This window comes from Acanthopagrus latus, chromosome 4, assembly GCF_904848185.1.
Source record: "Acanthopagrus latus isolate v.2019 chromosome 4, fAcaLat1.1, whole genome shotgun sequence".
Taxonomy (NCBI): domain Eukaryota; kingdom Metazoa; phylum Chordata; class Actinopteri; order Spariformes; family Sparidae; genus Acanthopagrus; species Acanthopagrus latus.
In genome coordinates, this window is record NC_051042.1 from 11,713,269 (window position 1) to 11,737,928 (window position 24,660).

The 24,660-nt window shown below is 40.8% G+C and overlaps 1 protein-coding gene across 1 annotated transcript in view; it reads left to right on the plus strand.

Moving 5' to 3' along the window:
• The window catches only part of chsy1 (chondroitin sulfate synthase 1), a 66,189-nt gene extending 41,949 nt beyond the window's left edge, over positions 1-24,240 (plus strand). Inside the window, exons 3-4 of the mRNA XM_037095631.1 lie at positions 21,123-22,711; positions 23,734-24,240. Of these exons, the coding sequence (XP_036951526.1) occupies positions 21,123-22,711; positions 23,734-23,743 (1,599 nt within the window). The 3' untranslated portion in view covers positions 23,744-24,240. The remainder of the gene's footprint in view (positions 1-21,122; positions 22,712-23,733) is intronic.
• Positions 24,241-24,660: the final 420 nt, after the last annotated feature.

The following is a 24,660-nucleotide window of genomic DNA, read 5'->3' on the forward strand; positions in this document are numbered from 1 at the left end:
AACCGTAATAACCTCACTGTCCAGGCCAACACAAGGATGTGATGCGAGTCCAGGCCTGACCTAGGCAGCTATGTGAGGACAGTTACTGGGAATTAGTCTGAGATTTGCTGCAGCTCTGAGATCCTCAGATCCTTTACTAAACAAATAAAAGAGAAATGACCCACACAAGACAGGACCAAACAACAGTAATCTGGTATTGTGTAGTGGATTGATGAGGATTTAAGCATGTGCTACCCCTCAATTTGTGTCATGATACTGGCACGATATATTTCAACAAAATAACGAGCCATCCATTAATTTCAAAAATAAACAATTTGACACCTGATTTGGAACAAAATATATATATGCATTCAACATCTGAAAGTAACCAGCGAATAAATCATCTCCAGACTCCTGTGCAGGCAAAAAGGTGATGGCTTGTGAAAATGGCTATGAATGTGTCCTTTCACTGTCAGCCACCAGTGGTTGTCACATGGTTGCTGGGAGGAATCTGAAGAGATTCCAGATAGTTTCCCAGGCCTGCATCATGTGTCAGTGGTGACATCTGGTCCATGAGCCATAACCATCAGCGTACAGCTGTTGCCCCGTGTACCTAGAGGTCGGATGGCCATGCTGTCGGTGGGATCAAACAGGGACAAGGTTGTAATTAGTACCCCACTCCCGCCATCCCCCTTGGGCAGGCCACAGGCAGGGGGGAGGGACTGATCTCTGTTGCATGTTTCAGCTCCAAAGCTGAACTTTCCAAACACCCCTTGAACTTGAGAGCCTATATCAACTTGCTGCTCTGCTCTGAAAAGCATGGTTGTGTTTGTATTTTAGGTCAAATTCAGCATTCTCTCAACCTTATTCAACATCAGTTGTGAACAGCTAATTATTTTGTCATAAGTAAGCTGCAACTTTCTGTTGATGGAGTGAAGGCCTCTGTGGGCAGCATTGTGTTGTTATCTGTTTTATATTCAAGGTGTCTATGATACTCACTACCAAACCAGTTTTTTTCTATTTACTCTAAACAGTGGAAATGTGCAACTGACTGCTCTTACCGTGGGAGAGGATTTTGGGGCCTGGGTGTGTTCTAAGTGTTGAGAACATTCACACTGGAAAATGGAAAATGCCTGATCTATACTGTTTGAAAACATCCAGCTTGCAAGTGGCTCTTTGCTTGACTGGCATGCCATGTTGATGGGCTCTGCTATCCCACAATGCCATATGCCATAGAAGTGTGTGGAGGTGTTCGCAGTAAAGTAATGGTGGTGTTTCACTGTCAGCACAGCTCAAAAAACGGTAATACATCTGAAGAATGTATAATTTCCAAGTTTAGATGTTTGTTTTTTTTTTATTATATCTATTTTAAGCCCCAGAGTTTTGACACACCTTTGTATATTCACCAAGTTGATTAGTGTTGTAATGTGAAAAGCTGGTTAGTTTGGCCTCTTTAAAAAAAACACAGCATTGGTTGTTTGTCTAAACTTGTGTGACCTATGTGTACATTTCCCTGACCAGCAACTTGCAATAGCTGTGTGAATAATGATTGTTTGCTCTGATGCCAGGCACACAGAAAGCGCTGCTGTCAACCAATTGGGCTGTTCAGACAAACGGGGTAGAGTTCGGCTGCGGTCGTTTCAGCATAATCCACAAGAGAATCCAGCAGAAAAGAAAACACACTGATAATCTATTTAAACTGATAGCACTGATCTATAGTATGAATGACCTGATTCTCATAGATGCTATGCTTGTTAACCTTTTTGACTGTCCTCCCTGCTGTGCTCCTGGAGTTTCAATGCACTGCAGTAATTTACAAGAAGTACTTATTCCACATATCTTAACAGTTGCTTCAGGAGAGCGTCAAAGACAAGCAGACACACACACGCAAGCAGGAGAGAACCCTTCCCTGCAGATTATCATACGAGGTGTTGGTCCTTTATTCACTGTAGCAGAAGATGTGAATATCCAGGAACACGTCAATAACTTTACATTATAAATTCACAAGGTTATTGTATGGATCAAACTGTACATGTGAGTAGACTGTGTGTGAGAATTGCTTGTTGACCAGCACAGGGAAATGCAGTTATGGTGTAAACAGCCAGGCTGCTGCTCAGAGTTGACCTAACGTAGCACTTTGGCCTCCTGTGTGTCCCTGGCGTGAGAAGGAAAGAATTATAACGTGAAGGTAAATAGCACAAAGTCTGTGTCTGACTTTCAGACTGTAGATTTATACATTTGATTGACTTAAATGTCTTCGCACAACAGCTGATATTGTCTTTAGTTTGGGACTCATTGAAAAAATCTGAGCACACTGGTTAAAAAGAGATGAATGTCAGTTCAAGTCCAGTCATTATTTCAATCGTAAGATCTTGTTCTGAGGTGGTGGGGACTAACCAGTCTCCCTTTCAGGGAGAACATGTTCCATTTCCATTTCATTGCTCATCTTTGTCTCCCTTCATTCTCCAGAGGATTCAAGAGCTTTTGTCACAGGATGAAACTTGAGAAATTGTGTCGGGTTCTGTTTCATGCACTTCCTCTCTTAATTTATACTCACTGTGATAAGAGATCTAAACATGGCAGAGTGTGAAATTGAACTTCAAAGGAACTGAGGGATTGTTTAGGGCAGTCACTGATGAAGATTATAGTCTTGCATAAACATATTCACTCTCACTTGTTGAGTGTGAATGTGTGTGCGTGTGAGGAACATTTGTCTCTTAAGTTTCCTACACCCATGTCCCAGTTCCTGGTCTTCCTTCAGCTCCCTTGGGCGGCACTCACTAAATGCTAGCTCCATGGACCAGTAGGCCTCCACAAGTATTCTGCTGCCCACCACACAGCTATAATTACCTTCAACAATAAAAAAAAATAAATAAAAACAAATTGACCAATATTGGGTAGTTTTTCCCTTTCCTTTCATGGAAGGTTTTATATAGGCTTTTGCCTTGATGTCAGAAAGTAGATCATGTCGTGGATCCGCCCATGGTTGGCTCCTCTGCAGGCAGGCAGGCAGGCAGAATGAAACAAATAGCTGTGAGCTGGTGCCTTCGTCTTAAACAGACCAGTGACTGCTGTGAGCATTGAGTGACAGGCAGGCCTCATCCTTATCGCACCTGATCAAATTGTCAGTTGCATAGTAGTGAGTAACTATAGTGTTTAAGTCACTTCTAAGGAGTTCAACAGTTTACATTACATTTGTCTGTAAGGATCAGTAATTCTGTGTAACGGATACAATAGGGTCAAAACGTCTGAGACCTCTTGTCAAAATACTTCTATTTTGCATTTGTTTAGAATGTGGTGCATATTAATACATAATAATGCAATAGAAACCCTCTGGTTTGACATGACTCATCAGGTTGCATACAAACTTGTAGAGCCAATGCCAGCTCCACTGCCTGCTGTTATTAAAGCTAAAGCAGGACAAACCAAATGCTAAGATATTTTTCAATTGTTCACTCTTTTAACTCTAATTATCAAGCTGATATTAAAATGTTTTAATCAAAAACTAATGTAACATAGAAGAATTTTGACTGGTGGTTGCAGACTTTTTGACCCTTTTTTTCATGAAACTTTTAAAGAGGATGAGCTCTTCTTCTGATGCTGATTGCATACACAACAGTGCGGCTAAACTCTAGACAAATAGAGATGTGTGATAAACTCTGAATGGGATGATGACAGCCTCTCCTGGCGGGGGACTGCTATATTAAGAATGGAGAATGGATTGGGGGAGAATATTTTTTCTTAAAAAGCCTACTAGATGAAAGTTTGTGCCCACTGAGTTTTTGTATATTCTTAGTGTTTGTGTTGAATAGAGTAAGAGCAGCCTCTGGCATGGCATTATCAAAGTCAGTTGATAAATTTGTCAAGAAACAGGGACACTCAGACATCAAACAGGTTGTAAGCAAACCCCCAGGTTGGACAAACTTATTAATAAGAGAAAACAAAGTCAGACCCTGACTACTGTACTTCCTGTAGAGCACACAGTTTTCTTTCAGGGATGGGTCACGACCCATTGACTTAATCATAGAGATGACACTGTTTTCCTAGATCTCTGTGATTAGAGTGCGGCATGGGCCATATTTTTTGTCCAACCCAGGCAGAGCCTGAGAGAGTAGCGATCAAGTCTGCCCCGACCTCGATAGGCGTTCTATTTTTGTCCAGCCAAACCTGACTAGAGCCCAATGTGGATGTGAGCTGAAGCAGTGAGTTTGGGTTACCCTTTCATGTAGTTGTCACCATGGTCACAGCTTTCCATTTTACCCTGATTACAGACATGTACATTGTAGATGACTGTGAGCATCAAGGCATGGTTGTAAGACCTCTGGGAGTGTCCTGTGGTGTCTGGCACTGGGACATTTAGTAGTGAATCCTTTGGGTCCTGTATGTTTGGGGATAGGCCCTCAATGGATCAGACTTGTTCCAGCACATCCCAAAGATGCTTGATCAGACTGAGATCTTGGGAATTTGGAGGCCAGGTCGATGCCTTGGGCTATTTTTTGTGTTCCTCAAGCCATTCCTGAGCAGTTTTCCTGGTGTGTCAGGGCGCGTTGTCCTGCTGAGAAGGCCACTGCCATCAGGAAGTGTCTATTAGAGCTGTCCCAAATGATTATTTTTCAAACGATTAAACTAGCGATTATTTTTTTGATTAGTCGACTAATCTAACGAGACTTCAGTTCGGTTTGTCCTCACTCCAGCGATGCTCCGCTCTGTGTGAATGACCAATGGCGGAGAATTGACGAACCACTTCTGCAGCGTTAATGCAGCGTCTCTGTGTGAGAGGGGCTATTCTCAGCCTCCATGGGTTCTACCACTTCCTGTTTGGGATAACGCGTCGACCCAGCCCTAGTGTCTGTGCCATGAGGGCGGTCTACTTGGTCTAAAATCCAGTTTGCATTGGTGGCATATATGTCAAGTGGTATCCACATGAATGCCAGGACCCATGGTTTCTCAGCAGAACAATACATTGTAATGATATCATCAGTGTTATTCACCTGACAGTCACCTGTCAGTGGTTTTAATGCTGTGGCTGATCGTCATATAGTCCTGTTCAAAAGTTTACATCCACATGTAAAGAACATGTATCATGGCAGTCTTGAGTTCGAATGATTTCTACAACTCTTTTTACTACTTTATTACAAAAAACATTAATGAAGTTTTATCTGCTAGGTCAAAAATGCACATGCCATAATGCTAATATTTGGTTAAATGTCCCTTGGCCATTTTCATCTTAAACAGCGCTTTTGATATCCATCCACAAGTTTCTGTCAGTCCCCTGGCAGAACTTTTAACCACTCTTCTTGACAGAATCTGTGAAGTTCAATTAAAATTCGTCACCTTCCTGTCATACACTTGTTTCTTTAGCACAGTCCACATGTTCTCAATGGGGTGCAAGTCAGGACTTTGGGAAGGCTATTCCAAAACCTCAATTCTAGCTTGATCTAACCATTCTTTAACCCCTTTCTGAGGTGTGTTTGGGATCATTGTTCTGTTGTAACACCCAACTATAGCCAAGGCCCACTCTTATGGCTGATGCTTTTAGGTTTTCCTGAAGAATCTGGAGATAATGCTCCTTCTTTATTTTTCAATTTGCTTTGTTTGGAGGGCAAGATCGACTGGCTGCTAAACAGCACCACAGCATAATACTAACACCACCATGCTTGACAGTAGACACGGTGTTCTTGGGGTTAAAGGTGAGGTGGGAGTGAGAGGAAAAAGGCCTCAAAGAGAACATGTGCAAGTTATAAGCACCTGTACCCCTGGTAGCGGTAGTTAGTAGTGCAATAACAGTATCCGGAGTAATAGCTGCAACCTTATCAGGACGGAAGTGAAGCAAGTATCTTGTTCTGCTTTCTGCGTGTGTAAAGTCATTGTGGTTGTGTCGTCAACTCTCACTTTTCCTGTATGTAAAGAAAGACATCTCTCACTACGTTCTATACTGTGCATAATTGGCATGTATGCTGTGAGTTGACTTTATACTAAGAGCAAGCGTTCGTGCTATAGAAAACAACTCAGTGTATGTCCTTACTTGCAGAATGTCCAATTTAGATGGTTGTGGGGAGGTATGTGGTCCAAAGTTATTCAACAATCCGAAAAATACTTCTGCAGAAATATAGTTGTTAATCTTTAGTCTGACATATGAAATAAGATACAGTTAATGTGATATTTTCATTAATGCTATTTTGACATCCTGTCTTTTTCATTTTAAGACTCTTTAGATTTTCCTGTCTTGATTTTTTTTGCAAAAGGTAAAACTGAACTGTTGCTTTTACAGGACTTTTTGTCCACAGCTGAGTTCTGAGATCAGGCTTTGAATTACTAAAAAAATGAGATGATGTAATAATTGGGACAAAGGCTCTTTTCACATGAAAACATATGTATTGTTTTCTATACTTACACAGATGATTATCCTCAATCTAAAGATTATGTTGCTTTTGAGAGCCATTCTCTAAAATTCTGATTTGAACCAGTCTCATTGTGTTAGGATATCAGTGGAGGCACGAGGGACAGCTGATATTATATCCACTCTGTCCTCCCACAGAGTCCCATTTTGGCACAAGAGAGGCTACTGTGGTAATAACTGTGAGACAAAGTAGCTGAGGCTATGTCCAGCAGAGGCTGATATATGATCAGGGGTCTGATGGTCCCTTAAGCCCCCAAGGTCAGAGGGATGTTTGGGCTGCAAAGTGTCATGAGGATTAGGAAAGGATGGAAAAATCAAGGGTCAGGATGGATATTTATCTGTTATTTTAGAAATGATCGGTCTGCTGCAGCTGTTAAAACAACTATTAAAGCAGTTGTAATTTGTTACTTTTGGCATGATACAAATTTAAAAATACAACTTTTAGTGCTTTGCAAGCATAACCAACTTGTTTAACTAAGCCTGTACACATTTGAGAAGCTTGAAACAAACCTCAACACAACTTTGTAAAGCTTGACATACTTGTTTTGTGTATAAATGGACACATTTAACTGCTTATCAACTTGTGTTATATAAACCTGGAACATTTCACTGTTTACCAGCTTGCTTTACATAAACCTGAGAACATCTCAGTGCCTTGAAGTATCTTGTATTATGAAGTATTTTCTGGTATTTCATACCTTGGTTCCAGTGGTTGTAGTATTTGGCAAAAAACTTTATTCTTGCCCACACTGTAGGGGCTGAGGTCCTTGCAAATAAACCCAGCGATGGACTTCGTAATACTGGCAGCCCTCAGGGACAATAAAGGAAGCTTGGCTTTAAACGTTGCAGTCACTGCTCCAGGTTGACTTACAACGTTAGTAGTTTAAAAAAATTTTTTTTAAAAATTGGCAATTAATCAGGCCAAATCAGGTGGTGCAGTGAAATGCTGCAGCTTTGTGGGCCGGCGTGGGAGTGTCACTCTATGGTCCGTGTGTGTGATGGTTGGAAACCCCCATTGATTAGTTTGCCTAAAGGCTTCACTGCTGTGTTGATATGCTACTAGCATGCTGGTCCTACTTGTGATCTTTCGTCCACACAGATTGATTGAAAATAACAGCAAATAGCCAGCATGCCAGGCAGGTCATTCCAGTGTGTTTTTAAGTGGGGCATGAGACCAAACCGAGTCAAAGCAAGTGAAAGATCGTGCTACACAGAGAAATATCTGTCGTGTTCCGTCTGTGGCATTTAACCATGCTTAATAACAAGCCCAGCTATTGACCCATTCTGTTCTGCTTATGATTTGCATTCATGACTCTGCCAGAGTATGTTAAGCATCCAATTTTACAGTGATCACCCACAAATTAAAAAATAATGTTTTAAACTTGTGCCAAAAGTGATTACACATGACGCAGCCTGATCGCCAACTTATGTGATTGGTCTCCGCAATGTAACATTGTGCTACGTTTCTCCAAAAGTTCTGTCGGTTTCAACAACTGCATTTTTTGTTGTTCTTTTTTTCATAACCCCCTGCGTTCGCCATACCACCTGATTTGGTCTGAATCAAGCCTAATTGCCTCAAGACTTCGTCTTAATTTTATTGATGCTTTCAGAGTTCAAACCTTGTCACCTTTTCTAATTGTTGTGTTTGCTAAGAACTGTGAGAAATCTGAGAAAACTTTTTTTTTTTTTTTTTCCGCTTGGCTCTGACGCACTTCTGTAATTTAGTCGTAACCACGCGTATCTCCTATCTCTCCCTGGGAGCCTGAGCTAAAGAAGAAAGAAGACATTTGGATGGAGGGACTTGTTGGAGGGAACAAATGGCCTTTTCTGCTCCCTGTCACACAGCCCTGTCCAATCCTCATTGGACACACAAGCCAAAGGGCTGTTAACATTCCTCCTTTATTAGTGCTCTCAGCATGCCAGTGTGAAAAGACCTCATATCCAGTGGTGGCATCAAGTGATACTGGAACTTATCAAGATGATCGTCATCTTATTGTGATGTGTAACTGATCTGAAGATTCATTACACTCTTTTGCTTTATAACTGAGACTGATTGAATATCACAGACAGTAGTACGATAAACTCTTTCACACACAGACACACAAACTGATGAAAAGACCGAAACCAACCACGTGTTAGTCCACCTTTCAATACTATCTGACTTCCTCACTCTGTCTGTGGCACTTTGTGTAAAGCAGGATTGGTTCTCAGGTCAAACTCTATTAAAATGCCTCTCAGATACTTAATTGTTAAAAATTCTATGTACTTAAACTAGAGAAAATACTGCATTTGTTGGTGTAATGCGGGAAACATGTTGTACGGTGTAACAGTGTGGCTTGCTGATATATTTTTGGACAACAGTAGAGCTCTGTGGAACAGAGAAATAAGATCTATCGGACTTTGATACACTCACAGTACCTAGAAGACACATTTCTTGTTAGTTTGGCTCTTGATATGGGAACACAAAAAGAATGAATATGAACAGTTTGATACAACATTTGGAGAGTCTAGTATCTTTTCTGAAGCCCAAGTCTCATACATGGCTGACATCTGAACTCAATGCAGTCACATTGAATGACAGAGCAGAGACAATGATAAATGCCCTAAGTTATATGATTTACAAAATAATTTAAACCTGTGTCTTATGCTGTAGTGGAATACAGTGCAGTAATTACAGAACAATTGAATGAATATGAATTTGAATGACCAAATTTGAAAAAAGTAAAAGTAATAATTTAAGCTTTTCCCTCTAGCAGCTCTATAAATACAGGTTTAGAGGTTAGGAGTCATAGAAACAGGGGAGTGCAGTAGCTGGAGGGAGAGGATGATGTTGCTGGGTCAGTGTCCTTCTCTGTATTTCTCCAATCTGTCTGTGAACTGAGAATCTCTGCCAATGTGTTGAATCATCAAGACTAGCAATGACCTCACTGGAACATAGCTGTTCAGTAAAGGAAATCAACAGTAAATTCAACTGACAAATTTTATATTCTTGACATCAAATGATAAATATTAGACTTTCTGAACTTGTGTTTCTTTAAACTATGATTTTTACACTGTTATTTTATCAGGCTGCTTACAGTGTGACAGTTATCAATCAGCAGCAGCAACTGTGAACAGGAAAAGCAGTACAGATAATGGATAAGTGGGTGGATGTCCCTCAGACAGTGTAGTAGGCACGGGCAGTATGTATATTTTTTCCCCTTAATATGTTCCTGACTTACACGACCCCAGATATACGCTGTAGAGGAAAAGTTTTTTAAATGGAAAACATCCATGGATTGAGATTTGATAAAACATTCGGAGTTGACCTTGTTTGCCGTTGGAGGTGTCCTGTCAACAGTTATACGGATGTCACTATTATAATGAATGGTGAAAATGCTTCTTGGGTCACAGCAGAATTTTTTGCTCTGGCCACTGGGCAAAATTGGAAGCAAGGCTGAGCAGCGTCTACCTGTACAATACATTCATGGTCTAATATGCACTATGCCTACTTGGATCAAAAAGGCTTGCAGGAAATAAGACAGGAAATAATGACCCTTTATCTGTAGATTCATTCTGCATTCTGCCTACTAGACACTGACAATTCAGTGAGGTGAACAGAGACTTTGTGCAGGTGCTGGTGGCAGACAAGCTGGTGAATAAAATCATATGGTTGATAAACGCTGTCAGTGGTGTCAGTGGTGGCTGTCTCGCCTATTGTCGAGCAGGACTTCGCTTTATGCTGTTAGCTCCTTTACCTGTTAGCTCATTAGAAAGGACTCACTGGCTGCTAACAGCTCACACCTAACCAGCTGTCATCCTGCCGAATGAAAGTATGGATTTGTTGTTCACACTGAAGCATTATGAATGCACAATGAAGCAAAAAAATGAGGGACACCTCTTGACAATAGTGAGTTAACTGCATCCTTTTGGATTTATTATTATAGTTGATATAGTCATATTTTCCATTGGTCTCACACTGAGGAGCCAGCCAGAGAGGAATTGTAACAGGTGAAGACACATCACTCTGTTGTAGTCAGTGCTGTTTGTCATTTACTAAGCGATAGTTATACATACAAAACTTTTTTTCCTCTAGGTGTCCTGTGGAAAAATTCTATTTGTCCCAGTCATATTTTCTATCATCCCTGTCTTCTGCTGTGCACTATAGTACATCACCTCAATACAGTGTGTCCAAATCAGTTTCATAGAAAGCGTCTGTATTTTTGACGGTATTAAAAATCATACCATTGAAATTTCTAAATGCCCTGAGCTACAGTGATATCTTAAGCCTACAATATACTGTATGTGTGCATATACAATAGGATATTCACGATATGTCAGGTGAAGTGGCCGTGATTAACTAATGTGACTGTGCTGCAGTGAACTGACAGGAACGTATCAGCTCTTGCATTGTGTCCCTGTGGGAATTTCTCCATAAAAACAACACAGCATGCTTACTCACACTACTGCTATTTTCTGGAAAAGTAGTTAGGAAAGATAAACATCTGTCAGCATGTGTGTTTCTTTTACTTGGTCAATTGCCAAACGAGAGAACAGGAGAATAATGTTGGACCTGTTGGAAAGCCTCTGTTTTAGCAGTTTGTGGCCTAGTAACTCTGTTGATGTTGTTTCAGTTATGCAAGAAATGAAAAGATAACACTTGTTCAACTAGTGTGCTTTGTATTCATGTGCTAAATGAATGGAAATGATAGATGAGGACAATTTAAACAACACACTATCAACATCTATATTTGGTGCAATGATTTGTGAGCTGTTTCTGACATGAGCAAAGAAACAGAATAAGTAGTTGAAGTGTTTGATAAATATGAGCCCAGAATGAAATGGGTTTGCTCTTCTCTGTGTTTGGCATCACTAAGTCTGTTGTTCTTTTCTCATATCACATCCCGTCTGCTGTCTGTCTAATATCCTGACCTGGCCCTTTTCAACCTACCTCTGTTTGATGCTTCATCAAATTAACTCAGGCCACCAACTGAAGTTCTTCAGTCTCTGCTGACTCGTTTCTACTAAATTCCCCTTCTTGCCAGAGGCGTATTAAGTTTTAATGGGCATTACATTTTTCACCGTTGTTTATAGTAATCAGTGCCTTCCTGTTTGTTTATGATTCGAATTGGAGCGGCTCTCATGTCACTTAAATTTTGCATTTTACAGAATGCCATTCAACCCACAGTGTCCATTGTCATAGCACAGAATGTTACTGGAAACATTTCAGAAATATAAATACATTTTATAGCTCAAACACAGACATGAAATAACAACTTGAAACGTTATGGAGAAAATAAAGTCTGTAATTGGTTTGTGCTAGAGCCACACAGTTCTAGACAGACCGTTTTTAGATGAGGTTTTGCAGAGGAAAAAAGCAGGAAAATACAAGCCAAGGCTCATAATTTTTAGTCATTTATTTTACACTGCTTGTAAAGGTCAATATTGATATTATATACTGTTTTGTTTGTAGTTCTGGTTTGTAGTGGAGTAGAAAACAACTCGAGAGTTACAAAGGAATCAAAAGAATGTGATTGGGTGACACTTGGAGATATTTGCATAAAGCTGAACCTTTCTTACCTCCTGCACGTCACGACACTAGGTGCCTTTTCAGTCTTAGTTTTAGTTAAAGTGTGGTACCAGGATGTGTTTCAGCATTCAGTCTCTGATGAGTGGCATCTCATTATTTCTCCAATCTTTTTAGTCTGCATGTGTAAAAAAGGGCTAAAGCAGTTTTACTACAGTACTGCTGATCAACATTTCCAAGAACAGTCTGTCTAATACTGATGAAGTCATCTGGTGGCTGGATGCTGTTGATGTTACTGCCACCTCCCATCACACACATCAATACCAGACCTGTTGTGGATCTGTCTTAGTTATGAGAAGATTATCCCTGGGTAAAAAAAAAATTGTTTGGACAGACTACCCCCATTGACAAAAGAGCCAATTACAGCAGCATAGTGGTGTCTCCAATTAGATTTGCATGTCCCACTCAGAGGCAGGAACTGCCCATTGTCCTGCAGATAAAAGCCAGCCATCAGGGAGTCATGCTGCCTTAGGCTCACTTCCACTGCCAGCACATACTCCCCATGCTGCATCAAGCCTTCCAGCATCACCCACACAAGCCTGCATCTTTACATCCAAATATAGGTGGGTGACTGCTGGTATACATTCATTCTGCTGAGTTTACAGGACACGGATTACAAAATAGAATGGTCAAAGGGTGAGATATCTTGACTCTCCTAGCCTCTCTTTGCCTGGTAAATGGTCACACCTTTCACAATCCAAATAACACAAGCTCTTTGTTTGGTATTTGTTGTTTCCAAACCCAAACTGATATAATCATGATGATCTCACCACAACATCTTCAGCAACCACAAGACATTGTCACGTTTGATTAGATACATCACTCTCAAACAATATTAAACTGCCCACATAATTCTATGTGTCTTTGACGTTGGCATGGATACAATATTCCATGACAGCGCCACACAGAAAAAAAAACAGAGGTTGTGTTGTTGATAGCGTGGTTGGTGTGGTGTTAAATGCATTGCAACATAAATATAGAATTCTTTCCACACTGCCAGTGAGAGAAATTGACAGCAGAGGTAATTTCCAGCAGTTTTGGATGTCCACCATTGTTCAGACTTGTGTCTTAGGATGTCTCGTTTGAACTATTGGCTACTCTATGCACAAATACAGAAGAAATAAATACAAAATATTGCCAGAGACCTCTATCCCTATCTATACAGTATAGGTATACATATTTTGGGCATGAATTAGCCTTTACAGTGATAAGTAAACTGATCATGAATATATAATATTGGTTGACTGGTAAGACTGAGATATCATTTTGTCACTTCATGAAAACTTTGTGTTGTAGTTCCATAAAAGTTTCAGACTTACCATTTCACTGTCCCTACCTTAATGACTTATTTCACGTGTCCAGGGTTCCAGAATTAAACATCAGAAATAAGATTTAACTTTATCATTGACAGCATTACTGTTACTGATGAGTGATAATTGGAGGACTTACATGGAATTTGTCTTAAAAAGTGTCTGGTTCTTTGAAGAAAAGTAAAAACTACAAGCCTGTGGACATGAAACCCCAAGGAGAGAAGACAGTTATGACTCCAATTACGACTCCTAAAACCGATCAGCAAACTCAAAACCCTGTAGTGTGGTCACTGCTAACAGCAAGCTGACTTTTTTTTGTAAACATGTTACAAACATGTTATTACAACAGGACAGTAAGAGACATTGACATCACACAGAAAGTATTTCACATTTGTTTCCATTAGATCCACACGTCCCTTGCCAAATCAAGAATGACAAAACAAAGAAAACAAAGGGAATAGAAATCAATTAGAAGGTATGATATTTGGTCAATTGTCCCTTGGCCACATTAGCAAAAGGAACGATATGTCAGGTTATTATAAATCCACTCACCTTCTAGCTCAGATTGATGATATTAACCTACTAGTCAGAGGAGAGAGCTGATACTTTTCTTGAAGTAGGAGTAGGAGACAGTGATTGAAAAAGTTTGCAGTTGAACCCCGAAGGAAGAATTAGATCTTCACCAGGTCCATGTGAGAGGCAGCGACACATTCTGATGCAAGCAAACACCCACACCCAAAGTTTTCCTATTGTCCTCATGGGTTGATGTGTGTCAATTAATCAGGATGAGCCACTTTTAATTTTTCCCACCCTTGCAATCAGTCAATCTTTATTTATATAGTGCCAATTCAGCACAAAAGTAACAGATTCCAAATTGAGCAGATGTAAACCAGACTCCTTGATTAATTTATTTACAGAGACCAACCTTTTCCCCCATGAGCAAGCACTTGGCTGAAGGAGAGAAAGAGAGAGACAGGGAGAGAGAGATAAAGGCAAGGGGACTATCATTTTTTTATTTTCCATAGTAAGGGTAGCTGAGCCCTATGGTATCATTGTATTTAGAGCCATCTGTCATACCAAACTGATGGGGAAAAAACATGACATCATTACACCTGTTATATGGTTAAACATGTTTAATGGAAGCTGACAGAAGTAATGTCAAGCTGCAGAGAGCAGCTTGAGGCAGGCAGGATGTCAGGCACAGGAACAGCACTGAGCAGCCGTTCAGTTTTCAAAATAAAACAAACTTGGGATCTGCTGCACAACAAAGTCTGAAATATTTACAATAAACACATGAAAAACAGAGAAACCATTTAACTATGCAGCATATTTGTCCCTGTTAGAAGCACAAAAATCCAGGGAAAATTAGGAAATAAACAACATTTGATCAAGTCAGACAGGCGTAAAGCTATGCCTCTGAAAGGCTCCCGTTGGGATGTGAAGCCATGTGGATGACAGAACAAGACTGTGTCGGAATCACCAGGTCACAGAGGCCTGCCCAGTTCAATCAAAGCATTAGTGAATCAGTACCGGTCACAGAACATTTTGTCACATGTTGTAAACAGTAAACTGAGCTGATTCAGACTTTCTGAGGGTTCCTTTAGCAAGTTTGAGGGTTGCCAGTGTAGAGAGGGTTCTCTGCAGAAAATCTGGGCTTTTACAATCTTGTGGTTTGAGCAGAATGTTTATTTGAGGTCGTCATCCCTGCAAGATAATAGTATCATTTCACTAATGTAATTACAGCATAGACCCTTCTCAAGGACACATTGGTTTGGCATGTTCATTCACTTCAGATAACTTTGTCCTATGTCAATGTGTTGTTAGTTTGATAGTACTGTTTCTCTTGCTCCACTTTGACCATTGTATTTGTGTTGGCAAACTGTCAAAACACATAGGTCTGCAATGTCTGATAGGGCTGTCCCTTCTCAAAAAGTGCATTTCAAACAAGTTCCAACTAACATTTGGTTATTTAACATCTAGGGTTGAGTACCATTGACATTTGAACCAATGACCCTGATCACATGCCATAAAAGGCTTGGAACTACTTTTTTTAACATATGCAGCAGAGTGTGAGTAAGTAGTATGCAAGACCTGTAAACACACAATTTTTAAAGTTAAGTACTTTGAGATCTAAGTTCAACTGTTCTTCTTATCATCAGCACCCACAGCTATTCTGAATATTGTGTTTGAAAAGAAACCCAGAAGGCTTCATCTCACAGCAACTTAGGACTTACCTTTCTCTTGCCTTTGTTAGAGAACCTTTCTAGCTTTGGGCAGGGATGCTGTGAGGTTAATTGACTGTGAAGAAATTGTACTAATGAGTCATAAGTTGCAACGGTGACCACAAAACTGGAGGTCATGTAATTAGGAAGAGTGCTAATAATGGTGAAGCCACAGGAGAGAGACATAAACATCCTGACCAATGGGCTGTCTGTGGATAACTACTGGTGTTACCCTGCTGGATACAGTCTGTGCTGGCGCTCAGCTCTCCTCCAGCATCACAATCAATTGAAGTAGCCTGGAAAAATACTTTGGGGAAGGAAGTGGAACTGCTCAACTGTACAGCTTCAACCTTTGTCCTACAAATCAAACAAATACAGATAGAGGTGTATGGAAGTAACTAGAGGCTTGTTTTTTGCCCTGTATGTACAGTCGTGGTCAAAAGTTTGCATACACTTATAAGGAACATATATCATATATCATATATATATATATATATATATATATATATATATATATATATATATATATATATATATATATATATATATATATATATATATATATATAAAATCTAAATTTGTCAGCTTGCTGCCACAGACTTTCTTCAGTACAGTCCACATGTTTTCGATGGGGGGTCAGGTCTTTGAGAAGGTTATTTCAAAACCTCAATTCTAGCTTGATTGAATCATTTCTTTATTCCTTCTGGCAGATGATTTTAGGTATTTCCTGAAGAATTTGGAGCTAATTCTCTTTCTTCATTATTCCATTTGCTTTGTTTAGAGGGCAAGATCAACTGGCAGCAATACAGCCCCACAGCATGATATTACAACCACCATGCTTGAAGATAGTTATAGTGTTCTTGGGTTTTAAGGCCTCACCTTCTTACCTCCATACATATTGCTTGCCATTGTAGCCAAACAACCTAATGTTTGACCACATAGTTTTCCTTCAGAAGGTTCTTTCCTCCATATGGTGACCATCCTGACAGATTTCCTCTCAGCAGCAGGTGATAGTTTGCATTTCGTGTCACAACTGTGCCATGAACTCTATACTTAAACAGCACAGTTGATCTTGGGACCTGTAACTGTTTTGGAATGGCTCCAAGTGATTTTCCTGAAAAAATCAATAATTCCCTCTTTCAGACTGATGCTGAGCTCTTAAGACTTATCCATCGTAGTGTCTGTGGCTGAGTCTAATATGTGTAAAAATGTATCGGCCATTACTATAAATTCATTGAAGTTGCTATATGTATATTTCTGACCCATCAGATTTGGTAACATTTTCAGAAGACCTATAATAAATTCACATTTAAATCAAACTTCATGAATGTTTTTTGTAACAAAGTGGTAAAACAAATCTTTGGAATCGGTCCAGTAGATCGCCTCAGCTAAGGGCAAGATTTCTGAGCGAGATTTATCCTTGAACGAGACTTGTGTTCTTGCCTACAAAAAGTCTCCTCTCATTATTTAACAACTTAGAATAACAACGTCCGTCAGTGGCAAAACAAGCACTTTTACTGAACGTAACTTTGACAGTCAAATTTTCCAGAGGATTATGTTACAGCCATTGTTACAGGCAGAATCTGCATCCATTGCGATGTATCTAATCAAGAATTTTACACAACTTGAATGCTTTGTACACTGAAAGTGAGGAGAGATAACCAATTTGTTCAGTTGGATCAGTGACCTTGAGCGTACTAAGGAATTCTACACATGGATTTCTGTTTGTTGTGGCACATGCAGTGGCCAGGTTTCAGATGTAAAGGCTGAATTCACTCTCTTTAATTAATGACAAGGTCACAGTGTGGTTTGATCGGCAGCCAGACCTCAGTTAGGTGCAGAGTACAGAGGAATGCAGGCTAAAGTCATGGCAAAGCAAAGAGTTACTCAGGCAGTTCCTGTGATTGTAGTCAGCTTCAGGTATCACTTTCCATAGCTTTTATGCCTTGCCTATCTTATTCCCTGTATGGCCTTTCCCTGGGGATCAGGCTTGTGACTGCATTCCAGAGCTGTCTTCTCAGATTAGACTTGCTGGGGGTTGCAGCCGTTCTGATGCTCCCTTCATTGGAGAGGCAATGACACAAACCCTGCCTTCTTGACCACAGTTGAGATCCTGCCAGCTGCTCCAAAACAGCTGTCCCAGTGTGTACACTTAACGCCTCCTGTGATTTGAAAAAAATCTGCTGTAAACACTAACTTACTATTTTTTTTTCATAGGTTTACATTCAGAGTTTCCTGTACTTTTTATCTTTTCTTTTTCCAAATAACAGTAAAATAGAACACTGAATCTGTAACTTGTTTTCCCTTTTTTTCCATCATTAGTTGACACAATTTCAGGCTTATCCTTCTCTGCCAGTCCTGGAATGAACTTCCAAAGCTAATTGACCATTCCAAGAAAACTGCAGACTTCTCCCATATGTGATAGCTGTTTCATCTCCCAGATTGGTCTTGTTTTATATGGATCTGGTTTCCTACCATCTATGGACAGGATGTGACCAAGAAATTTCTCTTATCGTCTTTTTAACTCACACTTCCTGGAGATTGTGCAGAACAGTGTGGAGATTGGTGTTGTGCTGGTGTTAGTCTTTTCCCCAAACAACAATGTCCTCTATGTGACATACAAATCCCTGTAGTCCGTTGAGTAGGGGTCGACCAATCGGCTCCGATATCACACAATTTGCTGATTTTCTGTATCAACGTTTTTTTTTTCCATATGCCAATCATATTTATCTGTTAAAAAGTGCACCACTTTGGTTCTGCTACAAGATGCCCCTCTGTCTGCAAAAACACAACAGTCCTGCGATCTGTTTACATCATGATAAGCATGCCCAGTTTTCCAGTCACACTGCTGATAATGAAACTACAATGCACTTTGTTACAACACTAGTTAGGGTTGGGTGATACGGACAGTATTTTCTACCACTAAATGGATAATATTGGATTCCTTTAGTGACAAATATAGTTTGTTTTCCTATTAATTAAATACAAATTGAGGTAAATAAATATTACAGCAAGCAATAAAACTGCAGTTCAATTTACAAAAATACCCAATAATTGAACAAGCCACTAAAAATAAGTATAACATAACACGTGAAAAGTACACCCACACACATATGTTTATAGTACATATCACTCAGTCAGTCAATTAACAAAGTATGTTCAGTACAATATGATATACAATATCAAAATAGTTACTTTTACTCTTGCTTGATATCAGTCAGTTTCAAGTAGTCTCCAGTACTGCAGCCAGTGAAAAATTAAGTATAATAATAGCTACATAAAATATAGAAATCAACTCAGTTTGTCTGCGTCTGTTGTTAAGGCATAATATGTCACATTGCAGAGTTCTGCTTCTGCCCTGGCCCATACAAGCACGACACCTCTATCTTACTGAACTGAAACGAATCCATGTTGTGAGACATGAGATCCCCGACAATGATGTAGTGAACATGGGGCCAAATTATAACACCCTGAAGCGCCATGTGTGGAAACCAGTTGCAAAGGTTTAGCAGTGATGATGAAAGCTGAAGCATTACTTCAGTGTGAAATTAGCTGTTCTTACTGTATCATAGGCATAGAGCATTAGCATTAGCATCTGTTCTTCAACAGCAGTGCGTGAAAGTGGAAGTAATATGGTCTGGGAACTAATTCATGACTTCATGATATGCTTTAAATATGCTTGGTCAGTGATCAAATTTGTATTTCAAGTATTTAGTTTGAATATTTCACTGTTTGTGGGTGGTTACAAGATGCATGAGCTATTACGCTCAGGTTATGCATTTTCAGCAGAAATGGTTGTCATTGCGCTGTGTTGTTCTGATATTTTTATCAGAAATTCCTTGCGCCGTGGTGGATGATAAGAGATGCAATCAGTTCGTAAAATTGTTTTCACAAACGTCCTTTGCTTATCTTGGAACGGCCAAACACATCATTAGCATTACAGTTCATCTCTGTGTTCTTATTAAATGGACGTCCCAACAGGTCCCCCAGCCTCCCACACTCATTTGGCGGCTGCAGGGCTGTTGAATCAACTAGAAATTGTTGTCCCGCATTTTGTCAGCGTTCGTCCACAGACACAAAGAGCACAGACGGCTCTCGAGAGCTGCCTCACACGCTCTCTGAATTCCGATCAAACTGTATAAACCTGGCTGTGCTGATACTGCATAAAGCAAAAATCTGTTACTACAATGCTTATTCATCCCAAAATATGCAAGAGGAACATTTTTCTAGTAGTACTTAGCTAAAATAGAGGAATGTTGTGAACCAGAAGTCCCCACCATTTTTTTTGTACTATGACAGCACAGGCTAGAAAAACTGAATGAAACTGTAGAACAAGACGGTGGGGGAAGAACAGTTTCACCATCCTTGGTGGAATAGCTGTGTCTGTATATGTGTGACAGGGGAGAGGCAATTCAAACAGAACTTAAAGATCTTTGTTGACTGATTTCATGTGCTTACATGCAATAATGTTGATATAACCTAGCTTATGATATAAGATATGGATAAAGTAAGTAAAGTAACCAGTAGGGCTACCGCTTACAAAACCAACTGAAGCTTATAAATAAATGTGGTGGGGTAAAAGTGTAATGTTTGCCACTGAGGCGTAATGGGGTAGAAGAATATGGTTATGGTTTAAAGGGTATGCATGCTGTACAGGTTTTTTGTGAGGGAAGCACAATCTCATGGTGACACCCTGCAATTGAATGAGTGGGCATGTTTACAGTGGAATCTAAGAGGAGGGGGGGACTCCCAGTGGCTGCTACTAAGGCAGACAGATGGAAGGGGACAAACAAGGTGGCTGTAACTGTATATATTTCAGTAATATTATCATCTTTCACATTGAAGGGTTGTATGTTAAAATGAAATAAGCTACACCACAGAGAGCTTTCGAAAAAAAAGCCCCCCAAAATTAAGTGCTTAATTTTAGAAAAAAACACACTTTTAATTTGAGTTCCTTTTTTCCTCTTTTGGTCAACTCTATTTAACATCTTGACATCTTGGCCTCCAAGCCCAACGCAAGAAACCTAGTGAATCAAAGCAGTTGCTGATGGAAGGCACAATAGTTTGGGTGTTTTGTCATAATTGTAAACAAGGGCGGCGGGTAGTAAGACAAATGCCTTTGAGTTAGACCGTCATGTTTCTCTGGCTGGGGGATTTTCCACATCTAGCATGCTTAGCAATCTGAAGGTCCTTGTGACTTGGTTGATTTGTGAGTTGATTGATATGGGGCCTTATGTGTGCCTTACCTCATTGTTTTTTATTGTCACAGCATCAGTATCTGTTTGCTTTCCCCTCTTAGGTCTGTTTGCCAGCTTTTTACCAATGTTGTCTTCCATATTAACAGCTCAGAGGCTCCCAGCTCAGCACCACCTTGTTGGTCCATTTGATATTTTTTTGTAAAAAGGTCAGAACTATAGCCCTGGGCTACCCAATTCCTGTAGAAACACTTTATGGAATGTTATTGGAAGCCCTGTAGACTGGTATTTACAGCAAGGTGCTCATCATGTTCTTGCAATAATATGGGTCTCAGTGTCACAGTAAGCTTTTTGCCTGGGAATTTTGCATTTGAATTTGTGAAAATGTTCATCCAGTGAATATAAATGGCCTCAGTGGCTCTAATACCCATCTATCTCCTCTCTCCACAGATGCAGCAGCTCTTCTATGAGAACTATGAACCAAATAAGAAGGGCTACATACGTGATCTGCACAACAGCAAAATCCATCGAGCCATCACGCTCCACCCCAACAAGAACCCTCCCTACCAGTATCGCCTACACAGCTATATGCTCAGCCGCAAGATTGCAGACCTGCGCCACCGAACCATTCAGCTCCATCGGGAGATCGTCCAGATGGGGCGCTATGGAGCGGCTGAACCCAGCCGAGAGGACCTCCAGCTAGGCATGCCGCCCTCTTTCATGCGCTTCCACCCACGGCAGAGGGAGGATGTCCTGGAGTGGGAGTTTCTGACAGGGAAGTACCTGTTCTCAGCATCTGATGGTCAGCCTCCTCGTCGCGGGATGGATTCCTCCCAGAGGCAAGCCCTGGATGACATCATCATGCAAGTGATGGAGATGATCAACGCCAATGCTAAGACACGGGGGCGGGTCATTGATTTCAAAGAAATCCAGTACGGCTACCGGAGGGTCAATCCCTTATATGGGGCAGAGTATGTGCTTGATCTGCTGCTGCTGTACAAGAAGCACAAAGGAAAGACAATGACAGTCCCTGTGAGAAGACATGCATACCTGCAGCAGACCTTCAGCCAGATCCAGTTCAGAGAGGAGGACGAGATGGATGCCAGAGCTCTGGCCAGTCACATCAACAAGGAGTCAGACTCCCTCTCATTTCTCTCCAACTCCCTCAAGATGCTGGTTCCCTTCAAGCTGGCCACCTCTGGCCAGGACCAGAGGGAACCAAAAGAGAAGAAAGTAAACATCTTGGTACCTCTGTCAGGACGCTATGACATCTTTGTGCGCTTCATGGCCAATTTTGAACGAGTTTGTCTGATCCCCAACCAGAATGTCAAGCTGCTGATCCTGCTCTTCAGCACAGACAACAACACAGAGCGGGTCAAACAGGTGGAGCTGATGAGAGAGTATCACATGAAGTATCCCCGGGCCGAGATGGAGATAAAGCCCGTCACCGGCTCCTTCTCCAGGGCTCTAGCTTTGGAAGTGGGTTCCTTGCACTTCTCTAACGATTCACTGCTCTTCTACTGTGATGTGGATCTGCTCTTCACTAGTGATTTCCTCAAGCGATGTCGAACCAATACGGCCCTGGGGGAGCAGTCCTACTTCCCCATCATCTTCAGTCAGTATGACCCCAAGGTGGTGTACGCTGGGAAGGTCCCCAGCAACAACCACTATGTCTTCACTTCCAAGACAGGCTTGTGGAGGAACTACGGCTTTGGGATCGTCTGTGTCTACAAGGGAGACTTGGTTCGAGCTGGAGGCTTTGACACCTCCATACAGGGGTGGGGGCTGGAGGATGTGGACCTCTTTAATAAATTTGTCCAGTCAGGGATTAAGTTGTTCAGAAGCACAGACACAGGGATAGTGCATGTCCACCACCCTGTCATATGTGACCCCAACCTAGAGGCGAAGCAATATAAGATGTGCCTGGGTTCCAAAGCCTCCTCGCACGGCTCCACCCAGCAGCTGGCTGAGCTTTGGCTGGAGAAGAACGACCAGAGCTTCAGGAGACTGGCCACCAATAACGGCTCAGTTAGGACAGTGTGAGTAAAGCCGGGCCGTCATGAACTGAATGGTCTGAGCTCCTCTTAGTGGTGTTTCACTACCTAATTTATTTTTTACTGAAATGAAAGACTTCACATTGATATATTTTGAAAATATGTCTCTTTTTTTAAAAAAAAAAAAAACATGGTGAACAATTCATAGACAGTCTGGGCTCCAGAACGGACGTACATGATTAATGAATATTGACCAATATTCTTATGTGAGCCTGATAATAGCAGGGGCCTGTTACTTGTTATCTATCAGGACAATGGGAAAGGGGGAGGCGGGGGTTATTAATGTTGTACCTCAGTGAAGTACACCGTCATGGTCCTTAAATATTCCATTTGTCTTGTGTGCAGAAAACAGACTGGTGTCCATGTACTCTCAGACCAGCAGTGCTCGAAACATAATTCAACTCTTGATTGTGAATGTTTACAAAATACTGATTCTGAACAACATTTCATCAATGAGAACTTAAATCACAGATATCTCAATGATTACTATGGGCCATTTCATTTGATTTTCTCTGATTTTCCTTTCCATTTGCTTTTATGGTTTTGGTAATATGACACAACACTGTTACGGTTACTCCAGGATTTATTTGTATTTTTCTTTATTAATTTCTGTGAACTCAACTGCTGGATTTTATATCTGCAATTTATCCTTTGCTGTCTAATTTATTGAGTTTGCAGGCTCCTTTTTCGACTTTCTGACTGTTGAAATATGTATATTGGAAAGATTGTATAACCATGCCATTTGTGGGATAGTGTTATTGTATGTTCCTTTTCTTAAACTCATTATCACCAAAGAGTTTTGCACAGTCTGCTTTAGATTTCATGTTGCCTGTGTGTGTGTGTGTGTGTGTGTGTGTGTGTGGGTGTGTGGGTGGGTGTGTGTGTGTGTGTGTGTGTGTGTGTGTGTGTGGGTGGGGGTGTGTGTGTGTGGGTGGGTGGAGTTTTGCAGGCACAAATATGAAACTGGCTGTATAATGAAGAGTAAACACGAGCTCTGTCTATCCCAGGCCTTTCTGACGGGTGAGGTGGGAACCAGTCTGGCCTTTATTCCAGTGGTATGACATGGGAGCAGCGCTCTGGTCGGCCAGCTCAAGTCACACATCACTGTCTCTTTTTACAAATGACTTTCTTTTATGTTGAAACAAAAAAGTGTTGTGGCTGGTCCCAGTCTGCAAAGGGGTGGCTTGAGTGCTGATTCCATTGAGCTGTGAGATAACCCACATTGTCTGGTCCTGTGTTTCTGGTTTGAAGCCTGAAATACTGTCCTGCTCTCCTGCCTGTGTTGCCAATAGGCAGGTACTGTAGTTGTAGCACTCCATTGGGTTAATGTTCCAGCATTACAACATGAATGGCTGATATTTAAGACTGATGTAACAGGATGAGTCATTTTTTTTTTTTGTTTTCTTTGACTTTTTTTTGTAATTTTTGTTCTTTCAGCTCTGTCCAACTGGGCAAGGTTTTCTATTTAAATCTAAATAAAATGGGGGTCAAAGTATTAAATGTGCTGCTTTTGTTCCTTTATTGTAAGTCTGTCACATTTTCCTCCACAGCTTACTTAAGGTCCTTTGTCATCTCAGTTTTAATTATGTCTAAGTGGTACATCCTGCCAAACAAATCTTCGTGTCATCTTTGAAAGTGACAGTATCTTCGATGCCCGGAGCCACTGCCTTGTTAGTAATCCAGCCTTGGGGAACATTCCTGTGCTGGAGTTCAAAACCACTTCAAAGAAAAAATTCACAACAGGCCTTACTGTAAAGATTCCCCACCCCTGAGATTGTGCAATTGAATGAATTAATAACAACGCCAAATTAGCAGCAATAAATCTCCTCACTCAGCTGCTGCACTTACTGTAAGAAAGTGTGAGGCAGCAGAGTTGAATCTCATGGTGGTTCTGTGATCTACATTTGGAGACAAATTTCAGTCTACAAATCAGT